Source organism: Anneissia japonica, unplaced genomic scaffold, assembly GCF_011630105.1.
Source record: "Anneissia japonica isolate Jap-2015-1 unplaced genomic scaffold, ASM1163010v1 scaffold699_len907043_cov185, whole genome shotgun sequence".
Classification (NCBI taxonomy): domain Eukaryota; kingdom Metazoa; phylum Echinodermata; class Crinoidea; order Comatulida; family Comatulidae; genus Anneissia; species Anneissia japonica.
In genome coordinates, this window is record NW_022722982.1 from 512605 (window position 1) to 524527 (window position 11923).

The window sequence follows — 11923 nt, forward strand, 5'->3', positions numbered from 1 at the left end:
TGGGTGTGTGTTTTTATTTTGTAACCATATTACATACTGTGATTTACTTATATTTACCTACATCAGTGATTTTATAATATGCTAATGTTCATTATCGCTTTCTTCATCACTGTCACGGTCTGATGAATCATAAACACTAGACAACAATGGAAAGTTGTTGCAGGAACTCCGTTCCGCTTCGCAGTTGCACATCTCAGTACACTGAAGATTATTTCTCCTACACGTGCATGTATTATTTGAACATGTACTTATTAAACAGGTACATCTGATAAGTTCAACAACTGCTTCAGGGGCAGCCTACTTTTCTGACAAAACAGGTCTCAATTTACCATATTCCATAAACCAGCCCAGTTTGCATGGATCAGGGATTTCTGGATGAATAACAGTATCCTGGCTCCATATATTGGCCTGCAGATGTACATGCAATATATGCTGATATAAAGCTCCTGCAGTTGGTGGCAGCTTATCTACACCTTGATTGCTTGGCAGAGTTTTGAATCTTTTCCATTGTAAAGTTGAGGTATCTTTAGCAGATACTTTCTTTGTTCCGAGAAGACTACACAAAAACTCCTCTCATCTCATTCTAACGTTTAAACATGGTATATTCCCTTCCCCAAGCCTGGCCATAGCATGTAAAACATCTATATCACATATATATTATGGTAATAACCATTCAGCATATGGCAATTGCATATAACTAGCTCTATCACACGTTTTTGTTTTACAGTTACAGGTCGGTTATTATTATATTAATATGTGTGCTCAAATAATGGAAATTGGCAGCCATTTTAAATTGTAATAGCTCAAAAATGTGTACAATATTTAGTTAACTGTTGTCATTTTTATGTGTGGATTTCCAATTGAATACTGCATTTTAATGACATAAACTTGCAATATTAGTGACAATTTTAGAAAAAAAAAATGGTAGCCTTTTTGAAACTGCTGGCAACCCCCCTTACATATAAAAAAAAATGTTGTACATACTTTTTTGTTTTTTAGATGTTTATTCTACATCATATCCAATTTTTTTTAAATATAGCAAAAAAAATGCAGCCAACCAAAGTTTGCTGAACTATTTGGGTTGACAATTAATTTCTAGCTTCTATCTTCGTAGCTACGCCTGGGTGTATCTCTTGAGTTGAGTCCTTTGTAGGATGGCTATGTAGAAGTATTTTCCATATGTTTCAAAATGCATTTTACTATATTTTTTTTTTTTTTTTGCGGTCAGAAGCAGTCTTTGGCCCTCAGAAATTTGTTGGCAACCCAAATTTGGGTCGTGACCCATAGTTTGAGAAGAAGTGATCTAGAAGATCTAGGTTATTCTTTTCTTAAACATAACTTTTTTGAACCTACAAGGAAGAACCCCACAGATCTTTGTTGGGTATTTGGGAATTCCCTAAATATGATTCCATAACCATGAATCATGTGGGTACACCTAACCAAATGCATGTGGTGAATTATGAAAATGAGGAATCACGCATCTACAGTGAAATAATAAATTCCTGACTGACTCTGATTTCGGAAGGCCACTGTGCTTGGAATAAACAATTGTGGCTTTTACTGTATCTTCAGCCAAAAAAAAAACAAAGATTTTCTGATTCTGATTTTTATATATTGGACCAATAAAAATTGAATTGAATTGAAGGTATGTCCTTTTAAGGCTATAAACACCTTGCCTGTAGGATTTTTGAGTGTATTCAAAAGTTAAACAGTTTTATTTCCCAAGCTATGCCAATTTAACTAAATTTGAAAATACAAATCTTAGGCGTTTGTTAATATAGTTAAGGAATTAGATCTGAGTGGGTTTGCCCCACATGTGGTGTTTTGTTTGAAGCATGGGACAATAAAAAGTGTACAGCAATCTAATAAATTGTGCTATAAATTCTATTTATAGGCTCACTATTATTATAACATGCGCACCACCTTCAAATCATATTCCTACCTTTAAACTATTCCTTCCTAACCATCACCACTTTCAAACCACCACAACTAGATAAAATTTCAATTGTTTTTGTCACTGTACCACTTTATTATTGTGGCTGCATCTGCATTAAATACAACTACTTATAAACAAAAAAATTAAATTGAAGTGATTATATTCTTTCATGCAGTACATGGTTTTTTTTTCAATTTATTGCAGAAAATGAGTTAAGCCGGCTAATCAGTGGACTGCGTCCTTCAAACCTAAATACTGAATGGTTAAACAAGTTTCGTCATGCCTTCTTTAATGTAATGACCAATAAACCTGACCACATCACACCAAAAGGTAGCCTACATTCAATCTTGCATACATTACATTACATATCAAAACTCAAAATAACTTGGTCAAAAAAGATCTCCAGTAACATTTCGATAACACAGTGATGTATGACGTGGTTTGCAAGAATTCCTAGAAATTTGAATTTTAGCAGTGTCTTCAGTTAATACTCAAATAGTAAAGTATGTTGCCACCAAAGGTCTTGGTACTTATACTAATGTAAGGTACTAGTTACATATCCCCAGTACCTTCGTTGTTTATCTGCACCTTTTCCATATACCCATTGTATGTGATTTGTGTATTTTTTTTATAGTGATTCCAGAATTACTTGAATCCATTGTAGCTGCAATGATAACAACTGGTGAAGATAAGATTTTCCCTATCAAGGCCTGTACTATCAATGATACTGCCCTGAAGGGGCAGACTCTCTCATCCCTACAGAATAAAGGAGTCAAGCTCTCCATCAGGTAACCGTGTACTTTATTATAGCCATTGGAGTATACTGTTAAATGTATGTCTAGCCAATTTCCTCTCTAAACATCAGAATACTACATTTTTAGTTTATCACATCGTGACCATCCTGTCCTATTTCACATGGATACAATGGACTTCATTGCAATTTTTATCATATTAAATATACAAATCAAATTGAAGTTTAACAAGTGGAAGGATGCAGAGAAAAAAAGAAATAAAAACATTTGAAACATTACAATATAATATACATAAACATTAGAAAAGGTGGTATTGCAACTTTAAAATACACTTTTGCTGAAATTTAATCTTAATTTATAAATACACATTTGTAAATTTTCGGATTATTATTATTGACGTTATTTCGTTATAATCATTATACTGTATATACAAAATGCCAAAATTATAAATATAAAAACAAATTTTATATATACACATTAATTTTCTAATTATCATTATTATTATTATTTTTTATAATTATTACTGTACATAATGCAATGTTACTGTTGCTGCATCAACTTTTCTGTATTTACTGTTGGTTGAGATTGAAATTGGAAGTAAAATACCCCAGTATAAGCTATAACTCATGTTAAAGAAAATATTTTTTAATATAATTTAACTTTGTTACAGATATGGCATGTATCTGCGTTTGCTGTCTAATCACGATGAGGCTTTGGAGAACCTTGCCATTCTTCTAAAAAAGTGTCGTCATTACCTGAGAATGCAGCAGAGGACACTTAATTCAGATTTGCGTATCCTTATTTAGACAGAATATTAGAATTCTTACACATGTAATGATATAGAAAGATGATCATGTAGTAATAGAAAATTTGGAGAAATATTCTTCAACACTGTATTGGGCTCTTTAATAGACAAAATCAGCAACTGGGATCACATGACCTATAAGTGGGTATTATTTGTAAACGGACAGCGCCAGTTACGCTCTTTAACAAAAAGGTTGCCATTTAGCCTTTTTAGCAGCCAAATGCAAATCTGGCCATAAAAAAAAAAAAATTTGCGTAGCCGTAAAATATAAAGTCACGGCCAAAATTACATTTGGCAATATTTGTAAAAAGTCAGTGAATTGCCTGAAAAAGAGTAACTAAACAACAAGCTAAGGCTTATTTCTACAGTGCCAGTGTACATAATGGCATTGTGATGTGACTTTAATTTGTTATTTTTTTATAGTCGATTGTTTAAGCCTCCTTATCGAGAGATCAAAAATATTAAATTGCAGTATTTTGATTAATACTCCATGAGCTACATGTTGAGATTTTGTTTGATATGGTAGTACAGTAGTAAAGTACATTATTATTCATCAACATCGTGGAACATTAGTTCTATAAGTATGCTGCTCATGGAATTTTTTCTTTCCCCTTATAATTACATTTTAAAGATACAAAGCAAATGATAATTAAACAAATAACTTACAAATCACATCACTTCATTTTGTTATATAAATATTCGTTTTTGAGTACATTAGTAAAACAATTGTTTGGGTTTACAGAATAAATGAATTTGTTGGCAGAGAGACAAACGAGGGGGTAAGAAAATCCAGAGACCAAGCACCTGTTGCATTTCGATGCGTTGAACACCAGAGTCCCTATTCTTGCACACTGGTTCAATTTTTTCATCGGTTTGGTAGGTCTTCCCATCTGAAAATTCGGATTTGGTGTGATTGCAGATATTAGCCTTAGCAAAACTTTATGAGAAGTGCCACTCTTGATTACTATTACAAAAAACACTGTATGAAATAACTTTGGTATGGCGATACACATCCAAATATTTATTGTATGAAATATTTTCTTTCCTTGACAAACGGCTATAGGTTTCTTGCAGCGTGATTATGTTGGTTTTGACTGGTTTGCTGCTTCTGTGTTCCTGATGATGGCAGGTAACAAAGACAAAGCTTGGAACTTCCTCTACCACTTCTCTACATTGGCATCATCAGGGTTCCTATGGATGCCTAGGCTGTATGCTTCAGTAAGTAGCTTAAAGATTCAATTGGTTGTAGTTAAGGAGGTCTTTCGGTATTTGGGCTTTGGGACCTACAGCAGCCATAGTGCAGCATACCAGGAGATATGTCTGCTCTTTTCTAGACCAAGTGGTCCCTGGCTCTTGGTTGAAGAGGATAGTGTTTCAGCATAATTCCCCCTTGTTTATATATTGACTTAAAATTGTGTGTTTATACAGAGAAATGGATGCAGATAATTACATCAAGAAATGGTGTATATAATTTTAGAGCTGTTGACCCCTAACCAACTCAACCAGGCTTACATCCAGTGCCCCTCTGTAGGAGAGAGCTGGCTTCCCTGTTGTGGGAGCTTGATTTTATTGAGAAAGAAAAAACATCCTAGGCAAGGTTGTGACAACAGTGAATGTGACACCTTATCTCTGACACTAGGGACAGACATCAGTACTTTGTTGAAAACTACTGGTACTGGTATGGGCATTTATAATGCACCTTTTCCATGCGGTTATAAAGCGCAATACCTCCCTGGTCATTGGGTCCACAGGAGCAGGCAACCCCACCAATAGGCACCCATTTAGACTCCTGGGTGAAGAGATGCAATGCAGATAAAGTGCCTTGCTCAAGGACACAAGCAAATACACAGGGAGGGGTTGAAACCCTCAAGCTTGCGAAACAAAAAACTGCACTAATAAACTACACTTTTTAACAATGGTAGTGTACCTCAATTCTGAGGTGAGTTTAATAATAAAAAAAAAAATTAAAAACATTTAAAAGCATTGGATAAAACTCATTAAACACATTAAGTGGAATAAAATTAGAAAAAGATACAAAGTTTTAAAAAATGTCGAAAGCACATTAAAAATCATGGAAACACATTGAATGGGGTAAAAAAAACTGTAAAATGCTAAAAACAATGTTGTCTCTAAAATATCAGTTAAAATTTATCAAAATAATGTCAAGACTAGTCATTTGTAAATTACACAAAGCGAATAATTTAGATTATAATAAAAAGAATGTGATCGATTAAAGAAGTTTAGTCAGTTAAAAATGTTAAATAACATGTACATCTCAACGATTAACCATATCGCATTTAATGAGATTACTCTTGATAGATTGTAGCCAACTAAATCTAATGTTTCCACACAGGAGCATAGCATCATGTCCAGTAATAGTGTGGGCCATCGGTGCATTTCCATTTTCTGAATACGAGAAAAATATTTAATTCAGAAGATAGGTTGCCAATGGATTATCTCATAGAATTGCTTCTTTAGGGGTATTTCTTGTGGCTTTAAGAAGTGTGTGTGGCATATGGAGCTGTACACTTTCTAATTTACTCATGTCTGACTCTAAGGAAACTGCACAAGCATTTAAACACTTGTATTTCATAAAAACACAACTGCTTTGAACTTCATCAGAGGCAAGTGCCTATATTTAATACAATGACCTTTTCGGCCCCAAACCAGACATGTTTCAATGACCGCTAGAGGTCCACTGTAATGGTTTTTTTTTAATCTCTCAATTCAGTGATACAGTATACTAAATTGCAACGGAATGAACATTTTAAAGGCACACTAAAATCACCAATTTCACCTGAGTTCGCATGCGGCCCATCCCTCTCTTTATACTATGGAAAGATGAAAAGAAATTTACTCTTTATCATAATTGATTTTCTTTTGTTAAGGTGCACTTGCCATTGGAACAGACTATAAGTGGTATTCATCCAGTGTTTTCCTCTACTGGGCACAATGTTGAGCTAATACTGCAACAAGAGGTTTCACATGTATACTCTGCCTTTAAGATGTCAGGTTATACTCCTTCACAGGTTAGACTACTATTACATTGAATATTTGCTTTTTCACATACTTTAAAAGTGTCATGTCTGTAGGATTGATTGATTGAGTTTATTTATTAACCAGAGTCAAATATATATATATATATATATATATATAAGGCTGCAAGAATAAACATAAACAATTACAAAGTTTGCAACGGTAAGACTGGTTAAATGGATATTCCAAAAAAGTAAAATACTTAAATCCATTGGGGTCCAAAAAACTTGGAAAAAACAAATTGCATTTATATATAAAATAGTAGGCAATTATATATAATTATATTAAAAGGGGAGAAAAAAAATGGCCAAAAACGGATAATTTTAAAAATCGTAAAAAAGATTTTAAAAGCACTTTAGTGTTTGCTTAAAAGTATTTATATTGGTTAATTTTTATTTATAAAAAGGAATTCTGTTCCAAGCTCTAATTGCATTATAATAAAAAGTTTTACAAGGACATCCTTTAATAACGGGTATAGGATAGTTACACATGGTGCTACTTCTAGTCTCTCTCTGATGAAAATTCCTAACAAGAAGCAACGTTGTTAAAAATCTTATAAACATTACATGGTGTTCGGATTATACATTGTCTTTCAAAATTTTGTAAATTTTCTGGGTTTCATCAAACATCTGGAGATGAAATAAGAGATGTTATTTGTGCAAAATCATCGCAGACCTGTATTCTGGATCCTTTACCTTCCTCCATTTTGAAACCATGTTTACCAACCATTATTCCCTATCTGGAATCAATTGTTAATAATGGTTTTGCTACTTGTAATTTTCCTTCATGTCTTAAAGAAAAGTGGCCTTAATGTGAATGAATTTAAGAATTATCGTCCTGTGTCCATGCTGCCTTTAATTGTCAAGCTTATTGAGAGGATAATGGTTACTGTTACTGTTCCGTAGCCGTCTTCCTCAGAAAACACATGGCCGTCATTGACAGGATCCGTTGACAGGATCACTGCTGATGGTGTTCACTTGAGATCAATAATATCCCATTATGCTCACAAATGTATTCTGTTATATTTTCATATTATTTTATGTTTTTATTTATATTTGTATTTATATTTTTTTTTTGAAATTTGATTTATTGTATATAGACTTTTTAATGTAATTCTTTGTAATAATAATATTTATCTTTCTAATATAATTCTTTTTGATATTATGAATTTTTAAACTTTCCTTTTTGTACATTGTATTTGAATTTGATAATTTTCCTATTTTGCATGTTTTTTGATATTGTCCGTTTTGATGTTCTTTGATGTTTTGATATTCTATATGTTTTCTATATTAATTGTAGTGTACTAAAGACAATTTTCTGATATATTTTATATTAGACCCAATAAATGCTGTGGATAGCAGCGCATTCATTCATTCATTCATTATTTATTTATTTTATTCCATTTTTAAAATTTTTTTTTAACTGATATCCCGTAACCCAGGGTGGGACCCAGACAGGTGCTCTCCCTCTGGGTCAGAAGGATCCTGGAACTCATCGTGGGCAGGGGCGCTCATATCACTAAATAGGCCAATCACAGCCTAATGCTGAGAATGCCTAAGGATTACTCATCTAATTATTTATAAGCATGTTTCTCTGTCGAATGGTGATTAGGTTAAATAGGTATCTGTCTACTAACAATCTTCTTCTGTCTGTTCAGTCTGCTTACAGGAAAAAACATAGTGTTGAAACTGAAGGCCTGGTTAAATCTCAAGCTTTTTTTATACCAAACTGTTGGAAAATGGGCCTTTTCATATACTGTTAGGTATACCGTATACCGTAGGTTTACCGTTATAATTACTAGCCGTGATTTATTTCTTTCTTTCTTTTAGATTTGTCAGCACTGGTTAACTCAATCATTTTGGAACTATCTTGACTGGCAACAGATTTGCCATTATATTCTTGTGTGCATTCTATTTGGTGTTGACTATCAGGTGTACATCTGCATTGCCATTCTCCGCTTCATGCGACCACACATCCTACAGCACCGACAACAGCAGAACTTACAGGTGTTTCTTAAGGTACAGGTCTCCCTCCAATTAGAGACCTCTTCTGGGAATGGGGTTTCAGTGGTCTTTAAAATGTCTATTTAGAGAGAAATTAAGAAATGATATAGTACATGTACTGTAAGATAGTTTTATTCCAAGTGAATGCAGATTGATTCTTAATAAACTATTCCTTGATAATCACACATTAAGTCCTGTGCTTGTTCTACCTAAATCTCCAAAACATTATTACTAACAACACAGTCATAATAAAACTATCAGTAGGTCTATTCAATATAGAGCACTACTCAAAACATCTTATATCTGGTGGTGAACAAGTCTTTTCAGAAAGACTATAAACCATAGGACCAGTGTACAGTAGGCTAATGTGCACACCTGGAACACTGTATACACAAAAGCTTATAATGTATATATTTTTTTAATTGAAGGGAAAATGTTCAGTTTGGTCTTTGGTGTTTAATAGAATCTCTATAATTAAAGACCAGCACTACATTTTTTGAGGGAAATTTAAAAAAAACAATACATACATAAAATGTTTTAATGTTTTAGAATAGATATAGAGTTATTACATGCTGTTATTTTAAAACACTACTTGTTCTACCCAACTTCCATTAAAATATTACTAATATCACCACTATAATTGGAGGTTGCATTTGTCAAAACCATTGTCTTGGTCTCTAAATAGAAGGAATGTTTAATTGGAGGGAACAGTTAATTATAGAAGATAGGTATTTAATCGGTTTAGAATGGCTGCAGCCATCCACTGATCTGTATTTTCATCTCATATTTTTTATATTATTTAGGAAGAAAGCATTGTAGGATTTAAAGTGGGACAACATCTGCAGTACATGAAGTCGTTGGAAGAGAAGTACCGAGCTACTATTTTACCAGACATGGTCAATCTTGCAAAACAATGACCAAAAAAAGATACTGAAATCGTTTTCTTGAAGCTGTTAGCACAAGCATTCAGGGAAGTTCACCCAACAAGATTCTTGCGTTCTTGACGTCATTAGACTAAAAATTTGTTTAGCAAGCGATAATGCAGACCTTAGGGCAGACTTTTCAGTTTCAGACATTGCACTTTCCGAGTGCCTTAGGACATCTATAATAGCGTCCATGCAGTGTTTACAGCATTTTTGCCGTTTAAAAAGTTGATCAAATTGAGCGATCTGTATTTTAAAGAAATCATCACATACATTTTTATATGGAATGAATGCAATGTTGCCTTTAGGGAAAATCAATAATCAACTTCCTGGACATTTTTTAAGGTGATAATTTCATTTAATGGCAATGATAAGTTGGTGAAGTACTTGGTTTTATCATGTGTAATAATAGCAGAGATGAACATGACATTAAAAAACAATACAGAGGCATTTGCGAAATCTTTGTGTGTGCTACAACAATTCTCTATGTTTGTAAATTGTCACGATATTGTAGTGCAAGCTCTATTTTTCAGGAGTAAAATACGTATTTCAATGGACGCCCAGTTGCTTTTATTTTTGATAAGGGTATTTGGGGAGGCAATTTTTATTTTTTTTGTGTAAAATCAATATGTATATATTCAAATAAACACCCCTTAACTTCACTGTAATATGCCAAACCAGTCAATCGTCGCAAAAATCAATTCTGGGTTGTTAATACAGGGTTAAACAGTAATTTTAAATTTGAAAGCTATAAAATGGTAAAAGAATCATTTCTAACCGACATTGATTTCGGCATTTCTCAGGCAGAAACCATCACCAAATTGTTAAAAAATGTTGTTTTACAACAGGGAATGTTGTTTTAAAACAGGGAAAATAACAGCATAGCATGGTGTATAGGTTAGTTTAGTGCAATAAAATACGATTTCCAGCATGTTTTGGTCCTCTCTGAAACACGATTTGTGACGAGTGACTGGTTTGTCTTGTCCTTGCTACAATTACTTACGAAATGTGTTACTGCATTATCATCAGAATAGAATATTGTGTTGACACGAGGGGGTGTTCATTTGAAATGCGCATCTGGGGGTTTATTCAAATAAACACTGTAATAACAACAGACTAAAATAAAGTGAAGACTGCAATCAATGAGAATATTATTTTTTGGTTTTATTTTTCAATTTTATATACTGTATTAATTGTTTTATGAAATTTTCAAGTTAGGATTTACATCATCACAATTTTGTAGCATGCATGGGTTTCCTTCCAATTCTTTAAAATGCAGATGACCCACAAAGACGTTCACCACAGGGCAACATTACTTTATTCTTTCTGACCAGTAAAGGATAACAAATACCATAGGTTTTAAAACTCCCACATCAGCAGGTGACAACTAAAAATTCACAGAGACACCAATAAGACTGCCAGATCAATTAGTATGGTGTCCAATTAATAAACCTATCACACCTTTAGGGTGTAATTTCATTACAAAATTTTTAATTAGTTGCCAAGTGCTTTTGTAATTTCAATGTGAGCATATGGATGTCTACGATGAAATAATTGAGAGAAAATTATGCATATCAATAAACCTCATACTATTCAATTTCTGAATATCCTTGACTCCACAATTTTGTTCAGTTCATTAACAGTCAATGATAGACTTGAGGTGTGTAACAAACTATTATAAATGTTATTTAGAATATGTTTAATTCTCGCTATTTTTTTCTGATATCAACTTTTAGGAGGTGTTCGGCAGCAGCTGCAATCTTCCAGTGTATTTGACTTGCTTCTTCTTTTGTTAGTGTTCTATCCATACTCCTATATGTAATCCTATTGCAACGACTAATGACATTTGTCTTTGGGTGGACAAACTCATCAATCAGTTCCACTGCTTCCACAAGGTCACCCCCAATATTCCGAACGAGGTCGTGGAAGTCATTTGCTTCGTAATTAGGAGGACACCAGTAAGATATATCCATTAACAGTGGTGGGTACTTGCTGTAAGGCTAAAATAAAAATTCATAATATGCAATTATTGTTTCCTTGCCTGGTGTTTGTGTATATATCATTTAATGTACTTTATTTCATTGCGTATTACACAATACCTTGGGTTGTTCTAATGGGAATATCCAAAGGTGTAGAGCATCGGAACGGGAAACGGTTTCTTGGGTTTAAATCCCGATGAAGACATGCGTTTTTCTTAAACATATCTTTATATAATTATATAGATGTTTTAATCTATTGTTATTTTTTGTATACGAACAATGATTTGTCATGGCAAAAGGAGCTGTTGCCGAGTGATCCCCAATACATTCATGATTGAACTAAGGTAAAGTGTAAAATGAATGTGTTCACAAGCTTTACCCACTCACCAATATTCTATATTTAAAATGTTAAATTATTACATAGACCCTGTCTCTTATACACATCTAGATGTGTATAAGAGACAGCTATAATTGGAGGTTGCATTTGTC

General features: G+C 33.3%; 2 protein-coding genes across 3 annotated transcripts in view; one reads left to right on the forward strand and one right to left on the reverse strand.

Annotated features, from left to right (window-relative positions):
• LOC117112043 (protein broad-minded-like) overlaps positions 1–10012 on the forward strand; it is a 52652-nt gene extending 42640 nt beyond the window's left edge. For both annotated transcript variants that reach the window (XM_033255096.1, XM_033255095.1), the window contains 7 exons: positions 2141–2266; positions 2571–2724; positions 3359–3480; positions 4557–4711; positions 6382–6522; positions 8359–8547; positions 9336–10012. In XM_033255096.1, coding sequence (XP_033110987.1) covers positions 2141–2266; positions 2571–2724; positions 3359–3480; positions 4557–4711; positions 6382–6522; positions 8359–8547; positions 9336–9449 — 1001 coding nt within the window. In that variant the 3' untranslated portion in view covers positions 9450–10012. The remainder of the gene's footprint in view (positions 1–2140; positions 2267–2570; positions 2725–3358; positions 3481–4556; positions 4712–6381; positions 6523–8358; positions 8548–9335) is intronic.
• Positions 10013–10609: 597 nt separating this feature from the next.
• LOC117112045 (phenylalanine--tRNA ligase, mitochondrial-like) overlaps positions 10610–11923 on the reverse strand; it is a 13249-nt gene continuing 11935 nt past the window's right edge. The window contains exon 6 of the mRNA XM_033255098.1: positions 10610–11455. Within this exon, the coding sequence (XP_033110989.1) occupies positions 11165–11455 (291 nt within the window). The 3' untranslated portion in view covers positions 10610–11164. The remainder of the gene's footprint in view (positions 11456–11923) is intronic.